Below are 21,136 nucleotides of genomic sequence, written 5' to 3'. Positions count from 1 at the left end.
AAACAGGCCAATCCGTTACTAGTTCAGCACAATGGTGTGTTGGAGAGTAAACTCACAACATTTTCAATTCGAGTGCGACGTTTCGACAGTTATTACAACCAGCCTCATCAGGTGACAGCCAGCGAAAACCTACATGTTAAACTGTTTTTAAATATGTTTTACCGCGTGTAAAAGACTCTGAGACACCCTATAAAAAATATTATGATAATTGTAATTATTTCCCATTGTGTAGATTATATATACAGGATGGAGTTTTAATTCATAGACTGTTAATTGGCACCCTGTGGTTCCATCAACTAATCTGTCCACCAGTCCCATTATATTTAATATAATTACTGTAACTTTACTATTCATAATTTGCAGTGATTTACCCACCTATTGCTGGTTAGAGTCATCCTCACGTCAATTCAGTCGTGTGGGTTGTTTGACCATACTTCACCACAGTGGTCAGTGTGGGTTGGTTGAAGTGGTAGCCAGGGGTGCATCAGTTAAAACTTAAAAATACTAAACTATTTTTATTTTACCAGGTAAGGCTCACTGAGCTATATAGCTTTTTTTTCAGAAGCGACCTGGCCACAAATGATAGCTCAACGACGTGGCATATCACGTGACAATTTATAGAAGCCAAATACTCTCAACGCATGTTTCCAAATGTAGAGGGAAAATCCGGAGGACCCGGAGAAAAATCCACGCGACCACAGGGAGAATATGCTGACTCCAAATATTCAGACATCGTCAGGGTCGGGATCGAACCCATGCCTCCTGCCTACCATGTGAGGTAGTTAACACCTCGCCATCTGATGTTAACGTTAATCATGGTTAAGAATCAGGCTCAGGTGACATCATTCAAAGTGCTGTGCGCTAACTACTCTGACACTGCTCCACCCCCATCATTATTGACAGGGGTGACGGCATGGTTATACAATAACAATGGCAATTATTTTCCCAGGAAATCCCCACCACATCTCAATAATTATTTTTAAGGATGGTCCTGCAATTTGGGTTGTCTACACAATGGGATTCCATTAATGAGTGGCTTCTTTGTGAGAGGATGCCGGAGTACTTGGAGAAAATGGAGTGAGTGTTGTTCAGCAATGCTATCCCATGACAATCTCGCAGTCCCATGCCTACATCCCCTGTTAGAGCCTTGTGGTCACCCATGCATGTACAATTCAAGTGCTTAGCTTGGAATATCTGGAAAGATCGGATACATTTCGGATGACTTAGTCGGTGGCAACACGTGCATCTGTGTGTAATTGTAGTATCTCAATCAATGCACATTTTGTCTGTTTCTTCCTAATTTACACTCGACGCAGCAAAGCATCCAAAGGTGATCACCACGAAAAGCCGAGCAATGAACGCGTCGTTGACGTTTTCGAACGCTATACAGCCTGCAATCATTTACCTGTGCTTGATGTCATGGCGATTGTGCTTGATGTGGCGTTCGCAGAAGGCGTGGTGTTCGCAGAAGACGTATCATTTGAAGATGGGACATTGGTTTGTGCAACGCACACTGCGCCTGTGATGACAGTACAGCCAGCAATACGTTTCACGGGCCTGATTTTAAGTCAACCTGTTTATTTAAAACAAATTACAATAAATTACAAAAAAATTATTGCAATAAATTACAAAGTCAGAACGAGACATGTCAAATACATTGCGAAGTGGATTGTTATTGTAAGTGGAGCTTGCTGTCTCTTATAGCTATGAAACCGTAGGGAAATGATACATGCTGGCAGGAAACATCTATAAGACAACTACTCTGACTATTATATTGTTGGTTCTTTCGGTAAAGTCACGTAAAAGGAAAACAATAAAATAATAAAAATATAAAACAATTAAATTCTCACGACGTTTCGACTGCAACACAAGCAATCATCATCAGGTGTGAAATCCACAACAATAAATTTATAAAAAAAAGTGGCTTTAAATCAAAATTTACTCTGACTATTGTTATACAACATCCTATTTATATGCACTATAGTGTATACACATTTCACACTTTAAAAGTCAATGACAATCCTGCCACTCTATAACAAAGAGTATGACCAATTACTCTCGTCAATAATCGTAACACATGGCCATGGTTTTAATTGCAAATTGTATTCATTGGATTAAATGGGAGAGAAAAAATACCCTTTGAAAAACATATTTTGATCGTCAAACTTAGGACACAGTTAAAACGTGCAAATAGAAAACATGGGTGGTATATAGAAGAAATAATGTGGCCACAAACAGGCGATAAGGAAACATGCTGTGAGTGGCCGTTAGTCTCGCGATTAGGTACAGATTATTATTATTTATATATTTGTTTGTTTCCCGCACCCCCGCAATTTTGTGCCATGATGGTAAAAAAAAAATCCATTTATAATTCTCAAAGAGCAGCCCCTACATTCGGAATAAAATTTTGCAGAAATACATCTGAGATCCCTCTTCAGGAGACATCTTATTCACACATTAGAGGGTGCAGAACTTTTATACCTGACCTGCTGCTGAATCATGTTCATGGCACAACAGTGAAAAGTTTCATATTTTGTAAGTCTCACAACTAGATTTCAATTCAATTGATTGCAAAAACCAAATTAATCTTGACGGGGTTTTTTTTTGTGTCGTCTATACCGGGGCTGAGACCGATAAATTCAATGCTTTCGTGACTGCAGGGATTCGTATTCTTGGTTCTTTCGGTAAAGTCACGCAGAAGGGAAATCATAAAATAATAATAAAATATAAAACCAAAAAATTCTCACGACGTTTCGACTGCAACACAAGCAATCATCATCAGGTGTGAAATCCGCAGCAAGAAAATTTGCTTGCTGAGAATTTTATTGTTTTATATTTTAATTTTACTTTTTTATTTCCCTTCTACGTGACTTTACCGAAATAACTAATACAATATATATATATATTTTTAAATCAAACTAATCCTGCTTACTACCATAGTAAAACATATTTTTAACCAATAGCTGTATTCCATGAACTACAAGTATTGTCGATAATATTTGTAATCAGATATCTTCACTAATTGTCACTTTACTTTTTGTTTTGCATTTTGAGGTAAAAAAAACAGATGTTCGCCATCACTGTCACTCTCATAATGTTACAATGCAGTATTTTGTATTCTGTATCTATCTAAAGCGAATGTTGTACAGCTTTCTGCCACACATAAAAAATACCATGAAATGAAAAGTTTTAAATCTATACATATCACAAGAGTAATTTAATCAGCCTAATTATGAATAAACGTTGAATACTAATGATCCGTCAGTTTAACATTAGTTGACATTGATTTTTATTTTATTTTCCACAGCATACAAAAAACATTTCTTCGTTGACACTTAATCAAAAATGTCGTTGTCAAAGCTCACATATACGCGACATGAACATACATTCTTAGCCAAAAACGATTGCCAGCCAAATCTGAAAAGTTTACAGAAGCCCTTAAAAGCAAACATTTCTGCGTTCCAACAGACGGGCAACGCCTTAAAAGCGTAAGCCTAATTTATCGTTGCCACAATTAATCATCCGAAGGTGCACGTAACAATCCGATGATGAGACAGGGTACCTGCAAACCAGGGTTTACTCACCAAGCAGTCCAAGGATGAGCAGACGATACATTTTCGTAGAAAGTAAATGAAAATAAATGTAATGTCTGGGGTGGGGGGAAAAAAATGGTGCGCGGATCTCTGAAAGAAAGCTAGCTACCGTGTTGTACGTTTATAAAGATGGGGTTGACTTTATCTAAGTGAGCAGAGTTTCCTGTCGCCTACACCGTACAGCCCTTACTTCCGCAAAACTCTGGCTCACACACTCACACACAATCTGCGCAGCAGATGCGGGGACCATGTGGAATAATTAAGAAAAAGAATCACAAAGCACACACCCCAAAACATTGTTTGATGTGCTTCAATCATTCCAGTTATACTTTTTGTATACTGCATATATATGCAGTTGAACCGTTAATTTAGAATTTGCCCTGTGAGCTAAGAAGCTCTTGAATCGGGTTTGATCAACAAAAAAAAATGTAAAATTAAAAACACAACGTTTGCAACAGGTCTCATGAAACTTAAAAATTAAATGAATACAGCAATTAAAAAAGTCAACACATTTAAACAATTTTCAATATATTGCTTAGTTATAAATTAAATACTTAACTAAAGTGAACATTACGATTCGATAAACATATTGCAAAATAGTGCATCTAGAGTGAGGAAAAAGATTCGATAAAATATTGCAAATCAAGGAATAGAAGCGCCTTTGGTAATGATAATCATATTTTAGCCGGAATACCCTTGGAGATGGAACATATCGTTTGCAAGGGTGTCCAGGATGCCAAGTGACACATACAGACACCGAATCAAACATTTTTGATAAATTCCATATTCAGTGCATGTTTATACAATTTCGTGTACTTTAATTCTGATGTGTGTCTGCCTTTTACCTGGTAATCATAAGTAACCAGTAAATATGCCAACGTTGAAACAACGTTGGACCAACAAACCATGGTCACTGGGTACTTTAGACAAAAGTTCCGTGTTCGAACAAAATATTTTAGGAAAACATACCTAGGATTTTATAATCCTGCAATTGTAATAACAATACAAGATTCACATTTACACGATTGGTACTTTGTGCTGTCACGGCAGATGGAATTGCGGATTTGGTGTGATAATTAATATACATTCTCCAACATGTATTAACCGAGTGTGATATTTTCACTGCAAATATTGTGCATGACGCAGTGGTCTAAATTAAAACGGGACATTTGTTCAAATAATCACTTTCATATATTATTAAGAGCCACCTTGGGATTTTGAATTTGTGCTGAGAGAGGATGTTTGTTGTTACATTTAATATTTTTGTTTACTGCGTGGTGATCCGGTATTTTTTGCGGGGTCTGTTGAATGGTGTTTTTTCTTTCAGTAATAGATATTAAATCGATAAATAAAACCCATTATCATCAGCAACGATCAATCCACTGCTGGAGAATGGTCACCCCAAGCCACCGTGATCTTTCACAGTCCCCCAACGATACAATCCAGCGCAACACGTTAGGTTTTCGTGACCAATATTATTCATAAATGTGTCGTTAAACCCCGCCACCACCCGACACAGCCAATTTTGTAAGATTTGTTACGTAAACAAAACATGCCAATTGGTTACGAGTTCAGCACACCGGTGTGTTGGAGAGTAAACCCACAACATTTACAATCCGAGTACAACGTTGTGGATTCACTCTCCAACACACCGGTGTGCTGTACGAGTAGTGAATTGGCACGTTTCGTTTAACGTGACCAGCCTTACGTTACAATTCACCGCACTGCCTGGCGAGCCGATTTATTCTCGTGCGCTGGCCACCGTTCCATCGAGCGACGTGTCCTACCCAAGCCCCACTTACTTACTTTTCTTAAAAGTCAGAATCGTGCCGATAACCTTTGTACGTTTTGCAGATCCATGGCGGCTAGTCCCCCCCCCCCCCTTTCTATATATTTTAATGTATTTCCAAAAATGCTTCTTTCTACGCTTCTTTGTACATTGTTCGGTTTTAATGTTCCATTTATGCGATGCAGTAGAAGCCCGATATGAACACACCTTAAATAAGCACAGTTGGGGTATAAGCAACGCATCATCACGTCATTCTTGTGGGGGCGCAAGGCAAAGGGCAACTTGGAAATAAGCTCAGAGGTAGAGGTAGAGCAAGAGGCTCGCAATCGCCAGGCTGTGACTTCAAATCCTGGTTGGAGGGGGGGCGGGGGGCTTCTCTCGGTCCATTATCTCACTGGGGTCACTATAAAACAAGTGCCACTTTGTGCGGGGAATTCAGCAGTGGTTGTCCTATGGAACGACTTGCCCTCGCCATGGGAATGTCGAATTTCCACCACTGGCTCAGGGCTGTAAACAGAAGATGAGTGCTACCTTAATCATAATTTGACAAGGAAATGTTGTGGCTTGGATCGTGACTCCAATATAAACACATTCCTGCGGAGGGAGCTGGTAGGAACGTTGGGTTGCTCAGTCAATGGCCAGGGTCAACGGCGGCGTGGTGTATCCCGCAAATATGCCCGACTGTGAGGGTGGGCACAAGCCGGCGTGAGTAGGTTAAACGTTGAGTTTTATAAGGGCACCACGGGGTGACCAGCCCCTCCCCACCCAGCCCCACCCTCCCACCCCCCACCCAGCGCCACCTTCCCCACCCAGCCCCTCCCCACCCTCCCCTCTCCACCCAGCCTCACCCATCCCATTTTTGGATGCACGACGGACGGACGGACACAATAATCCCCTGTGGGCTGGTGTAACCAGGAGGTTCTTACCAGTATAATAACTGATGTACAATATACTATTACAAAGGCAGGTGTACTAAACATGGCCCATTGTACAAGTGGCTCTAACAGGTGCCAGTTTGGTCACACGCCATATACAATGTTGCGATTGTACGTTGTTCATTATTTAACATCCCACAACTTCCTGATGACACACACTGAATTTTTCAGTCTGGGTGTGGCTCTTCAAGAGAGCGTAGCAAAATGGAAATCGTTGCAACACGATCGTTATGATTCGCAATACGCCATGGCCTAACAAACGCTATTCTGTTAAGCAACTGCACATGGTAAACGTTGGACATTCAGGCGTCACTGTGAACATGCCCACATGCACCACAAATTGACGGACATCGCTGCACGCACGGTGTTGCCCCCCTTTCCTCTCTCGTCCGTTTCGACGTCGGCGGCGTTCATGAAATTTACGCCCGTTTGCCAATCCACTGCTGGATAAGGGTCTCGCATTGTTCATCATGGGGTTAAATTTGGATTTAAAGCTTTCGTGACTGCAGGGATTCATCTTCTTTGTTCTTTCGGTAAAGTCACGTAGAAGGGAAATAATGAAATAATAAAAATAAAACATAATAAAATAACAGGTCTGTCGAGAAGACAGCGTCATTCAGACGCTGTCTTCTCGACAGACCTGTTCTTCACCAGAGGACGGCTGCTTGCGTTGTGGCCGAAACGTCGTGAGAATTATTTTATTATGTTTTATTTTTATTATTTTATTATTTCCCTTCTACGTGACTTTACCGAAAGAACCAAGAAGAATCATGGGGTTGTTGTTGTTGTTGTCAGTTGCCACTCGTCAATGATGTGCGTGCGTGCGCTGAACTTCTTTCGCGCCGTACGTAGCCAACCGTGCCAATCGTAGGTTACGGGACGGTGTGAGCCATGGTCGGGAATCGAGCCCAAAGGCAAAAGAATGTTCTTGCACAAGCACTGCCAGTGCACTGCCAGTGCAGTGCCAGTGCAGTGCCAGTGCAGTGGGCCCTCGTGGTGGTGTTGTGATTTCGGGTTGTACCGCGCGTGCTCTCCGGTGTGATCCTGAGAAGCTCCCGGCACGTGGAACGAAACGTCGGACATCATGTCGAGCAACACGCGGTGCAGCCCAAAAACACACCGGAGAGCCAGTCCCCCCCCACATTGTGTCATGACGACTCATGACGATGACAGTGGCAGCTGTGAAATGTATGATCCTTTGCCACTCCACTGCTGGATGAAGGCCTCCCTCGTGCTGTGTATGTGGTGGGGGGGCCTGGTTGACATGTACTTCACCACACTGTTAGCCGTGGCACTGCGCCCACTGACTCAAACTGCGTGGTTGACTTCCTTCTTTCATCGTCATCGTCGTCGTCACTGCGGTCGTTCGGCACCGTCGTTTATTATTCATATCGCACGAAATACGACGCAAAAAAAAAGGTGAGTCACACACCAACGGCGAGAACGTTAAGTTGCGACGGACAAATGAAACCTTCAAAACCACGATCCATCAAGCAACAATAGCTGGTGGCAACAGCGATCGTCAGCGACAGAAGCATTGGAGGGAATCGACCACTGGAAGCAATTACCCGCACAAGGTACATTAATACTGGTAGGAACCTCCTGGTTACACCAGCCCACAGGGGATTATTGTGCCCGTCCGTCCGTCGTGCAGGGAGGGAGTGGGTGGGGAGGGAGGGGAGTGGCTGGGTGGGGAGGGTGGGGAGGGGCTGGGTGGGGAGGGTGGGGCTGGGTGGTGAGGGGCTGGTCACCCTGTGGTGCCCTTATAGAACTCAACGTTTAACCTACTCACGCCGGCTTGTGCCCGCCCTCGCAGTCGGGCATATTTGCGGAATACACCACGCCGCCGTTGACCCTGGCCATTGGCCGAGCAACCCAACGTTCCTACCAGCTCCCTCGGCAGCAGGAATGTGTTTTAGGGTCGAGTCCACGAAAGTTTCAAATATCCTCCACTGACGTTAGTCCCCGAACTCCGGGCAGCTGGGTTCACACTAACCACTGCGCTCCCTCCCCACCCGTTATCCACTGTTACACACAGACACTCAACGAACATCCAGGCGCTCGGATTGTGAGAGGAAGCAATGCGTTTGATTAATTATTTGGCCGCTATAAATTAACAAATGATAAGCCCCACTTCGTTGAGCTATTCATTTGTGGCCAGGTCGTTTGCAATAAATTAGTTATATTGCCCAGTGGGCGTTACCTGATTTAAAAAAAGATATATATAGTTTAATTTCGTTTTATCTTTGCTTAAAAAATAATGAAAACAAATTATTGGTTTACGCTTGGATGACTGCTTCAATTTCCGCTGAGTGGGATGACTCTTGATGTTTCATTTATGTACGGGACGCAGACGTCATTGGACAAGCGAGGAAGAGAGGTGATCATCTCCCTGTTGGGAGGAAGCGAAGGGCAGTTGCTGGGAAGTTGAACTGGGAAGTTGCACTGGGAAGTTGCACTGGCTGTGGCGTGAAATGTCAACGCGACTCGGGGCGGAATTGAAGAGGCGGTGCCCATTCAGCAAATGTGCAACCAACGAACGATGCGTTTGTGCAATACGTAAGCACACACATGCACACGTATTATGTAATAATTAAAAAAAAGTTTAAATAAAAAAATAAAACACGTATTATGTGTGTGTGTACTTACATACGTACGTGTTGTCCAGATAACCTAACAACTGTGCCACTATACTGGACAAAGTGCCTCTGCGTAAGATGCATGCATTCGCTTATCTAGAACGTCAGCAGGCGCTGCGTAAATGTATAACACACAATCTGAACAGAGATCTCAGGCATCTGGCTGTGTGCACGGTGCGGGCGTGTGCATGCTAGGGAGCGGTGGCGCAGTGATTAGCGCACTGCACTACAAACCCGGCCACCCAAGTTGGATTTCCGCTAACGGCCAATAACGGTGGTGGTGGCGAATATTTGAACCGGTCCTCCCTCCCCCCCTAAGTCGACTCAGCCTTAAATGCGTATCTGGTGCGGTCTGTGTAAACGTCAGCAATGGGGAGGCAAAGGTGGCCAGGCGTGGTGTTGGTCACCCACCCCTCTCTTGTGCTGTGGCGACCTTCATAGGTGCGCGCTAACATCATCTTGTCCCCAAAAGTTTGTTAAAGGCTACACTGGAAATCGATGTCGTTGTCTTGTGCGATGTACAGTACTGCTTATGCACCAAAACGAAATTTTATCATTATTTTATTTCATGTATGATTCATACTTCTAGAAAGAACTGTATATGCTTTAATTTGCACATACTCCCATCGGTATTAGGGTCGTTAAATGGTAATTGTGTTAAACCGGGAATAATTTTTGGAATTATCAGAATCGTAAGTCAGATATTTATAATCTTAGCACGTGTGACCTTTCAATCAGCACGGTGCATATGGCTCTGATTGGTCAGCCGAAACCATCTTAAGGCACTAGTGGCAGCCCCAAGTCACCGTGTGGTCCATTTGCCCTCGTTTGTCAGTTAAAAGGTAAAAAAAGGTGCCTATATTGCGAAATATTTATATGCGTGTGGCCAATCAGTAACAAAATCAATAACCCGTGATTAGTGGTAATGGATTATATGTACTTATTTTAACAACCCAAGTTCATATTTATAGCATGTTCTATATTCTATTATTTAAATTCCCTCTTGGAAACAAAGCTGATTAACATTAATTTGCATAATGCTGCACAGTTCAGTCTTATTACCCTGTAATGCAAGGGTCGAGAGCCTTCACTTCATTAGCAATGTGATTTATTTCTGCCAAAGAAGGAAGTTATGGTAAAGAGACGTTGGCTTTGGCTAAATGCCCCCATTTTTTTTGCTATTAAGCCTAATTTTTGGTAAAATTCCATTTCCACGCTGCTGCTGCTGCTGCATGAAAGCGTCTTGATTCATATCACCTGTGGTGTCCCCCAAACCGTGGCAATAAATCGTCACCTCCTGCAGCTCCAGGTAGATGAAACCACAGTCGATCGAAACAGAATAAATAAGTAATTTTCTCCATGGGTGGAGTTTGCTGGGGGGCGTGGGGGGCAACGCTAACCCCCCCCCCCCCCCAAACTGGACACCTTTATTAATTTATTTTCAGTAGTTTATAATTAAGATTTACAAAAAAATCATTAACTACGTGCAACCGTGATTAACGTCACGTGATCTTTTTCATGTCCACTGTGACGCAGACAGCACGCAGTTATTGTTCATACACCCGCAGTATTAACCAGGGTAGGCGAGTTTTGAACCAGACACCTCTGCCACAAGCGGCGAACGCGTGGTAATTCTGTGACAGATGGGGGTATAGGAATTACCACATCCTCTGCATATTTCGAAAACAGGTAATGTCATTGTCCTAGATCATCGTTTTTGTGAATGTTCCCCATTTTGACTGCCATGAGTTTCATTATTAAATATGGTGACGGAGTCCGTGGGCGAGTCATCGTTTCCATATGTTGTTGTTGTTGTTGTTTTACGTTTTCTTTTCCATTGCACAAAGAATAAATTAAGTAGAGGAGGCTCTCGTCTATCCACGCTAATGACGGGGCGGACAGCCGCGGATAATTTAAAATCTCGGACAATCCAAAAATATTAATTATCCGCGGATCTCTATTCCAACAGCAGAGCCAATAAAAATAAATCAAACTTCGCCCACTTCTGTGGGCGATCACGTGGATTTCGGATCTACCGGATCACACATTTGTTCGGTTTAAGCACGTGCCTTGTAATAAACATTTCCAAGAATAACAATGCATCACTTATTAATAGGTTTTTCCCCTTTCTTTCTGGCAACAAAACTTAAACCTTTTTACGAGGAATCATGTCTGCATTAACCACAATACTTGTGGTCAGAATGTAAACAAAAAACACACTCTGATAATATATGCATTGTCCTTGAAACTGATTGGTCCACACCAGAGGCAGACGTCTTTTGAGCTAAATCATTATTTTGAGCAAAAGAAATCTGCTTCTGGTGTGGACCAATCAGTTTCAAGGACAATGCATATTTTTCAGAGTGTGTTTTTTTTTGCATTCTGACCACAAGTATTGTGGTTAATGCACACATGATTCCTTGTATAAAGGTTTCAGTTTTGTTGCCTGGAAAAAATGGGAAAAACCTATTTTTATATTTTGGTACTGGCAAAGGAGGTCTCATGATGTAAATGCATATCTTATTTTTAGATTATCAAGTTAGGCTTCGCGGAAAATCCATGAGTTATTAATTTATGTCAAAATCTCAGGTGCTCGCTTAATCAGCAAATCGGATAAACCGCACGCGGATAATCGAGAGTCTACTGTACATGAAACATTGAATGCAGAGAAATGTGACGACCAACTGCCGTTAATAAGAAAAAGAGCCACTTCCACCGTGACTACCGTGAAAACACACACGGGGTGTAGAAGGGAATTCAAAGAAACGTTCTGTTCCCAAAGCATCAATTGCTCTTAATGCACAAATTGCATTTCAGTACAGACAGCAACATTTTCCACCCAAATTAGCACGCACTCATCAATGCAAGCGCAGTGTAATTATGTAGCCCCCCCCCCCCCCCATGCAAATAAGTGTAATTTGTACATGTTAGAGCAGGTGTCTGAGCAAAGAACGGGGAATTGGTTCAGTACTATACGGTGACTTTAAAATATACATTTTAAATGTTTAGAAATGCATCGCTAGCTTTATAATTGATCAAACTGGCCTGCTTTTTTCTGCAAGAAACACATAATGATTCATTGATTGAATCATGAGTGGTTCCATTACCACACTGCACTATGAGCTCCCTGTTCGATTCCTGGCCATGGCGAACATCACTCACCAACGCGGTGAAGCATGGTCAAACAAGCTGCATAACCAAAAGCTTTTGGAGGCCTTCAGCCAGCAGTGGATTTACATATCGCCGTAAATGATTATCATTCTATTTAAACGAACATGTGCATTGCGTGCATGTCATTTGTATGAATACATTATGTCACGTGCCCTGTTAGAATGGCTCTTGAAAATTGATAATCAGAGCACGTGTTGAGTTAATTCAATTAGCCGCTCCTGACGCTTGCTCTGTGCAAAACCCGGCATGGGAACCCCAGGCAGAAGCGTGAAGGTGGCTTAGACCCACTCAATATATGTGCGACCAATGAAGCAGTAACTGACCGCTCTACAAATATAAACAAAGCAGACATTATGTCTCCGTCATGTGTATATATATGTCCACGTAAGAAAATAAAACTATTCTTTACACGACCCCTCGGTCCCACAGCCTTCTGGGAGATGATTAAATTCAAAAGCCCGTCCATAGTTTGCGAGCGCTGTCTCATTGCTGCTGAAATGATACACTCCCAAAAGCCCGTGCAGCCGATGGTTCGCATAAAGACAACTTTTATATTATTATTATTTCATGTGGATTTTACTAAATCTCCGTCTCATCCAGAGCTCATTTGCATTTCTCTTGCTTCGCATCTCTCCTGTCACCTCAACAAGGAGTTCGAAGATTCCAAAGTGGAGTTGGCCCCAAAAAATAATGTCCGCTTTGGGCCCTCGACTGCTGACAAGCACGGTTAAAAAAAGAAGCGCTGACTATGCCTTAACGCTCACACGAATCCTCCAAACACATAACCCTGCTGTGAACAAATCGCACATTTACCTTCTGCTAGTGCACGTACACATTATGCGGCTTGAAATAGAAGGCAAGCCTAGAGTCCTGCCGGCTAAATCAACACCACATCCGACGGTAAATGTTACCCCTAATATCCCCAGAGGGGCGTTAAGGCAGATTGAAGGCTGAGGTTCTTTTTTTTTTACAATGAAGGTCTGATTCCCTCCTGCCCCCCACACACCAGAAATACCCATGACAAGTACACAGAGCCCAATAATCAACGGCCTTTGCTTAACCAGTTAAGAGCCCATTTAGATTGATTATCTCTTGCCATGGTTACGCGCGCATAATTCATCTTTTTTTTGGAAAAGGGGGGAGAGGGATGGGGCGGTTTAACTCGGAGAAAAATGTCACGCTTTGAATTTAAGGTATCGCACGGGCACATGTCCACACGTCCGCAGACGAGGGTGTGTTTTGTTATTCACAAAATGTGGAAATAGAATTAACGATGCATCTCCGCGCAAACTATCTCGTAGGCAAACGCCAGCCACTCGGTTACTCCGTCATGCGGGCGTGGGATGTAAATACTTTCCCCAGGCACTGCGGATCTGTCTTTCGTGAATTTGTGAAAGATGCACCGGGGCCCCAATTTCCCAAACCGCATCAGAGTATGTGCAGGGATTATGCTACCCACAAGGCTTTGGTTCAAACTGCACGGAGGTAGATCCGTACACGAAGAAACTACACTCTTGTGCAAAAATAAGAAATAAGGGGCACAAATATTGGAAATGGGAACCAATATTTCCCAATATCAGTTGATTAAGTAAATGACTATTGGTTCCTGGGTAAACCAATATTGAGAATGAACATATGTTCTTTGGCATTGGGACTCTTAGGTTTGTTTCTAATTCTCTCTGTGGTTTTGTCTATTTCTCTCCGACACTGTGTGATTATAGCACTGCTCTTGATTATGACATTTCAATGCATACATCGGAAAATGTAGAACCATTCATTGTGCGGCTCCACTAGAAGCCTCCTATAAATCATCATCTGCCATGATCAATCCACTGCTGGATCAATGCCTCCCCACGCTGCCGGCACATTTCACGATACTGAACACCACCCAGACCCTGCACACTCATTTTGTTCGCTCCATCTACTTGTTGGATGTTTTCTTGGTCCCCTGTTCAATCCTTGGCTGCCACTCCATTCACCAATCACCGTCATCCCTTTTCACGGATGTGCGCTGCACACGCCCACGAACATTTCTTCACGAATGTTCTCTAAACCACCGTTTCCTCTTTCTGCCTCTGAGAGTAATTGCAAGCATTAATCTCTTTCTCTATGCTTCTCTGTAAAATGTTCACTCCACGTTCCATATCTTTCGTCAATGCCCGTGTTTCCGAACAATATGCAGGACACAAGCCAAACGAGTGCAACGCTCAGCAATCCTCTTGTGTCCTCGTTGCAAGTCTGCTCCCAATCACCTTCCAAAAATGGACGAGACACATCTAGCAGCCAGCAACCGCTTATATTTGCCTGTTCTCTAATTATAATGATACACAAGCTACACAATCACATGTATGTCCCAAAAGACAGCCTATATTACACAACGACCACAAATAATGCAGGTATTCCGGTACACAAGTAAAACTCTGTCCACCGATTCATATCTCTGTAATATATTATTTTCCTAAATTATCAAGTTGGGCCCTTAATGTTATCTAGTTATTTCACAGCTGATGTCTGTGCACTTAAAAAAATGTGTTTAACCAGGTAAGGCCCACTGAGTTGTATAGCTCTTTTTCAGAAGCAACCTGGCCACAAATGATAGCTTCAGCAAAGTGGCTTATCACGTGGAAATTTGTAGCGGCCAAATAAACTTTAAACGCGTGTTTCTAAATGTGGAGGGACAAAATCCAGTGAAAAATTCCACGTGACCGCGAGAAAAACACGCAAACTCCAGATATACAGCAGCAGGCATAAGGGTCAGGATACAACTCACAACCTCCTGTACACCAGGCGAGGTAGTTAACATCTCGTCACCATGACGGACCGAATTTGCATGAGGTAATCAATAATCGTTGCAAGGGCATTCATGGCTGTCTTATGGATATACTTGGCCCCGCCATGTTGTGATGGTTAGCACACTGCACTTGCAACCCAGAGGTCGCTGCTTCGATCTTCCCATACGGCGGTTGATAACAACGGGAAGCTTCTTCTTCTTGGTTCTTTAGGTAAAGTCACGTAGAAGGGAAATAATAAAATAATAAAACATAATAAAAGAATTCTCACGACGTTTCGGCCACAACGCAAACAGCCATCCTCAGGTGAAGAACAGGTCTGTCGGAAAGACAGCGTCTGAATGATGCTGTCTTTCCGACAGACCTGTCTTACCTGGTAACATTTTTTTTAAAGTGCTGCTTGCGTTGTGCCCGAAACGTCGTGAGAATTTTATTATGTTTTATTTTCATTATTGTATTATTTACCTTCTACGTGACTTTACCGAAAGAACCAAGAAGATGAATCCCTGCAGTCACGAAAGCTTTAAATCGAAAATTAACGGGAAGCTTCCTTAAATTCCCTCCCTCCCCCGCGTCCACCCAGAAGATTCAAGTGAGTCCACCACAGTTAGTCGATCAGCGGGCCGTGTGTGGCGGGGTAAAGTGTGCACACACGCCCGCCTCTTCCAAGACATCTGCCCGACGTGGAAGAGTAGGCCAAAATCACCTCGAGGGGGGGGGGGGTGGGGGCTCTCTAGAGCTCCCCCTAGCGGAGGGCCTTCCACCTCAAACACCATACTCCTAACGGAGTAATGCTTCGTGGTGTCTATAGCCAAGTGGCACACCACGCGAACAAGAAAGCAATACGCTCATTATGTAAACCCCCACCACAACCGTACTGTTTAAGAGTGCGCACGTTTCTTGCCCTGTTTTTCTTTATTTGTCGGCTTTATCAACTGTTAATGTGTTTTTTATTGTGGTAAACGCCTCACAGGGGAACGTGAGATTGAATGCAAATGCAGGCTGGCCTAAGGCCCTCTGCCTAATTAAACTAAACACCAGCTCGTTATACGTGACCCCGGGCACAATTGCTTCAGACAAAGAAGGACGCGTACCAAGACGTACAGAAACAACAAGCTACCAAACACCCGTGCTCTTTCCACTGCTTGATCAAGGCCCGTTCCTTGGGTCCCGCGATGCCGCAATCCATCTAGCTCCTGCGCACGGGCTGATCTATCCATTCCGTCCCCATGGTTATTGTTCTTTAGCTGTCGCTCCGTGGGCAGTCTTCACCAATGGCCATCTTCTTGCCTGCTACTGATGTGACCTTGACAAGCCCACCGACGTTTCCTCACAACGCGAGCATCGCCAACTTGTCCAATGGACCATTGGAACCTCATTTGCCAGTAGCAAAATATGATAATTGTTCTTTTACCCTTTTATCTGGCAACAAAACTGACACCTATTTTACAAGGACAGTGCATACATTATCAGAGTTATGTTTTTCGTTTGCATTCCGACTGCAGGTATTGTGGTCTATGCAAACATGACTCCTTGTAAAAAAAGGTGTCAGTTTTGTTGCCAGATAAAAGGGTAAAAAAACAATCATCATATTTTGCTACTGGTAAAGGTGGTTCCAATGGTGTAAATGCTTAACCCGAGCTCTCATACTCTGATGGTGCATTGTCCTTGAGTTGTGCGCCTTTTGGCGTCATCTGGTCCAACACCATGTGAGACTAGGCTCTAAAGAAAGCTGTCTCGGGTGTGGACCAATACATTTCAAGGACAGTGCATACATTATCAGAGTTATGTTTTTCGTTTGCATTCCGACTTCAGGTATTGTGGTCAATGCAAACATGACTCCTTGTAAAAAAAAGGTGTCAGTTTTGTTGCCAGATAAAAGGGTAAAAAAAAACTATTATCATATTGTCCAATGGACTTCGACAAAACAGCTTTGCAATCTTTCTCAATTGTGGCCCAATGCACGCTTGGACTGCTGTCACTTCGTTATTTCCTCGTGGTGCAATTATGTCAATCACCCATTGCATTGATAACAATGATCAAACATGAGCAACAAGAGTCACTCAAGGTCACCAAATTTGATAGCAGACAACAATTACGTAGCAAAATTGTGCCTCCAGTTAACCACGTGTTCTGTACATGTTACAGAACTTACTATGATACGTCGAATAAAACTTGTCCAGTGCAAGAGATGTCCAATCTGCTGAAGCACTCTTCTGCTCAGATCATTGTGCAATGGTAGAGGGACCCCAAGAACATTTTGCATGTCACTCTATAAAATATTCAAAATATATATTTTTTTAAACCACTGATGTTAGGTGTGTTCGGGAATCGAACTCAGCTCATGGCTGCATAGCACAGTGGACCAACCACTGCCCCTCCGCTCCCAGCGGTAAGCGTAATGCCACCGCAATATGTATACTTAAGTTCACGTGATAAATAAACAGTAACAGTGCATATATATAAATATGTACATAAATATATCCATTGTTGCGTAAAGTACCTGAAAATCATGCATACCGGATATATATTATAGGTTCTTTCGGTAAAGCCACGTAGAAGGGAAATAATAAAAATAAAACAATAAAATTCAAAAACCACAGCAAGAGCATTTCTTGCTGTGTTTTTCACACCTGATGATGATTGCTTGTGATGCAATCGAAATGTCGTGATCATTTTATTGTTCCATTTTTATTATTTTATTATTTCCCTTCTACGTGACTTTACCGAAAGAACCAAGAATATGAATCTCTGCAGTCACGAAAGATTTAAAACGAAATTCATACAGGATATGTTAATTTTTGTGGAGATATATCAATTTTTAGAAGCTTACAATTGACTAATGGGTTTTTTGGAAACAGTATTGTGAAAATATTATGCATACATAATGTATGAAAGAAAATGCACTATATTCTTTTTTTTACTATTTGGTGTCATTTCGAGGTCAAAAGTTAGAATCGATAGTAACGGCCTCCAACGGGAAATGAACCGCGATTGATTTATTGATCTGTATACTATGGCCATCAGACGATGCATTTATTTGTGACCGCGAGCTGGACGAATGAAACGTGATACTTTGAGTGGTTCTAGTTTATCGCCGCGTTTCCGATTTACATTTCTGCCGTTTTCATGAAGATTTTTCCATGCCTCCAGCTCGGCTCTCCGATCACACTCAAAGCACTCCAGGTAGGATTGCCACCCCTTGCAGGTACACACAAAGAACATGGAACATACCATCGGAAGAAGAATATCTCACGGTACCAGAGGCGAGGAGAACCACGTGTGCGGATGCAATGTCCAGAGTGATGGATTATTATGCAACTGATCAAAAAAAGTGACTTTTTGACCTCAGATATTTCTCAGGACATCTACCTCAAAACAGGACAATCCTGGGGAAAAAAACCAGGCGAGTGTCAGCGGGCTCTATGTCGGAGCCAGAATCCATCGGGAATTCTGAAAGCTTTAGCTCTCAGCGCTTCCTGTAGAGTGGAAATAAAGTACAGCTCATCGACACTTCCTGAATTACTTATTTCATTGATCATTTATTTACATGACAACTGCCGTACCCAAAGGGAAATACTCCAGAAACACGATCAACCAGACAAAGACATTCAACAACTCTACCGTTGCCGAAGCCATATCCCCTCCAACCCATCCCCCACCTTCCCCATCTATTGTGAGCCTTACAATCATTGATGGATGTACGAATGTAACGATTAGATGTCGGAGTATCTATTTTGTAAACAGATCCGATGGCTGCTTGTAAGAAATACCAGGATTTATTTCAAGGCAATCAGAAAATAGTGCAACAAATTGGTAAACAATAGCATTAATAGTGCCCCAATAAATACGCAATTTAATGCGATAAAGTAAGTTCTTAAGCAATTGATGGCTTCAATAATGATGGGATGGATGAACTGAAACACGTCTGTAACTGCAATTAAAGCGTGCGTTTGTTTGTAAGCGTTAACGACACCGAGCAGCCAAATCTCAATCGGGAATCAATTCCACTTATGCCAATTTACATTGAGAAACTGGCACAATCAAGAGCTTGACTAAATAAGCAAAGCACTCATTTGAGATATAATAGCATCAGGTTGGTGAACAAAATGAGCCGCATGTATAAGATGCCAATTTTTTTGGGTAAATAGGTAGTGTGCAAAATGCGTGCAGCATTGCTGTGTGTCTGTGTGTTCCCCTTCACAAAGACAAGAATCCCCCTATCACCTGAACAGCCCGTTGATGCTGTGAGCACGCACCTATGACGGCTGCCACGGAACACAAGGGGGTGGGTGGCCGGCACTACGCCGGACCGCCTTTGTCTCCCGAGTGGTGGTGTTCGCAATTCTCAGCAGGTACTCATTCAAGGCTGAGTCGCCCAGGGCCGTTGCAGATAATCGTCACTGCTTTTAGCCGTAAGCGAGAATCGAACTCAGGTTAGCGGGTTTGTAGCGCTGCACACAATGACGCTTGGCGTGTGACACGATCTCACCATGGTTGAAAAATAAATATTTTTAGCGCTCCATTTTTTCTATCGGTGAATTTTGAGCAATCCTCTTTGCTACATTTTGGCAGCTTTAATTCGAGAAAATCTCCAACGGCGACGCAACTTAACACTAAATGTTATTTCACGTTAGTGAACCTTTACAAATGTTATCATGACTCTCCCGCTCCAGATTGACAGACAGAAAGAGCCAATACTTGAATGATTTTGACCATTCAGTAGTTGGAAAGCGTTAAAAATATACCCTGTGGTTATTATTGCAAATATCTCTACACCCCCATACACCTCCCGTTTACCGTGACATTTTCAGGCTTGAATTATTAATTGATTATTTCCCACTGGGTGCCTAATCTAACAGTGTAACAAAAAAAGGACGAAAAATTACGTGCCAGTGAATATAAATTACCCTTCAGTTTTCTGCCATATTAGATGTTTGGCTGCATGCCTTTGTTTAAATACAGGGTGTCAATAAAGTTATCACCCATTATTAAAGAATTATAAATGAAACAGTAGTTTGAATTGCATGGCTAAAATGTTGTCAACATATCCCATATGCTGTATAGGTAATTGTTGTTTTTTTACCCATATATCTTGAGTGATCTTAGACGGCGCACACACAACAGAATAGTTTTAAAAAATCACACTTGAGATTGTAGCGGACACCTGCGGACTCTAAAATCTCGATGCGATATGTGTCACCAACACCAGGGCAGACGTGTGACAGCTGAAAATAATACGAACATCCTAGTAGCACCAGGCGTGTGTGTGGTGCAGTTGAATTGAACTTAAAACTGCAGTATGAATTTAATGAATTTCACAAAATTGTAATACATGTGCGGACACCCTACATGATTCGTGATGATAATGGAATAACATTCGCTCACTTGAACATGTTGAACAATATTATCTGAATCAGAATTTGTATTCATTCTGGAAAAATCCGATGATCTAAGAAGCTCTTTTATTATGGATGTCCAGTAGGGGCGGATCATTATCCGAATTGTGGCCTTGCCTTCGGTCAGCGTACATCCCGCTGCTGTTCACAAGACAGTCGCTAATCTTATAGTTTTTTTTTTATTATTAAATAATAAAATAAATGGACGTACACTAAAAAAAAGTGTGCCGTGTCCAAAATTGAAAACCTCTTTAACGCCAGCAAAGGACACCGCTGTCTCTCCCCGACCGTCTTAATAAATTCAGTTCCGGGTGGCTTTCCATCACCTCCCTTGAAAGGTCAGTATATCACCTTTTGCCAGGCTCGTCAATAATAACTGTTCACGCAGCGCAGGGCACGCGTGCCGACAACGTCCACGCGGTCAAAGCGAAAAACAGGAGAAACGGTTTGAAATCTTCCATTAGCATCATACCCACGTATTGCTTCACTTAATCGCAGACGTCAATATAATAAGCGGACAGCGCATTACGAGGGATGCTGCCATGCACGGCGTGACGGTTAAAGCACGATGGGCTAGCGATCCCAGAGGTGATCGGTTCGTTTTTGTTTCTGGCACGGCAGCTGAAAAAACGAATGCGAGTCTCTTCAATCCCACTGCCTCTATCCACCCAGTGGTATAAATGGGTTCACCACGTACGTTGAACTTCTTTCGCACCGCACGTCACCAAACGTGCTAATCACAGTCAATCGGCAGGTCCATGCGTGGTGGCATAAGTCGTCTGGCCGGCGTGGAAAGAGCGAGCCAATTTATCCTCAAGTGA

The 21,136-nt window shown here is 42.8% G+C and overlaps 1 protein-coding gene across 1 annotated transcript in view; it reads right to left on the bottom strand.

The window, feature by feature from the left end:
* The window catches only part of LOC144937651 (uncharacterized), a 130,114-nt gene that overhangs the window by 69,980 nt on the left and 38,998 nt on the right, over positions 1-21,136 (bottom strand). The window contains exon 2 of the mRNA XM_078865033.1: positions 1,406-1,519. Within this exon, the coding sequence (XP_078721159.1) occupies positions 1,406-1,421 (16 nt within the window). The 5' untranslated portion in view covers positions 1,422-1,519. The remainder of the gene's footprint in view (positions 1-1,405; positions 1,520-21,136) is intronic.

Source organism: Lampetra fluviatilis, chromosome 19 (genome assembly GCF_964198595.1).
Source record: "Lampetra fluviatilis chromosome 19, kcLamFluv1.1, whole genome shotgun sequence".
NCBI classification, from domain to species: domain Eukaryota; kingdom Metazoa; phylum Chordata; class Hyperoartia; order Petromyzontiformes; family Petromyzontidae; genus Lampetra; species Lampetra fluviatilis.
This window is presented reverse-complemented; position numbering and strand designations above follow the sequence as displayed.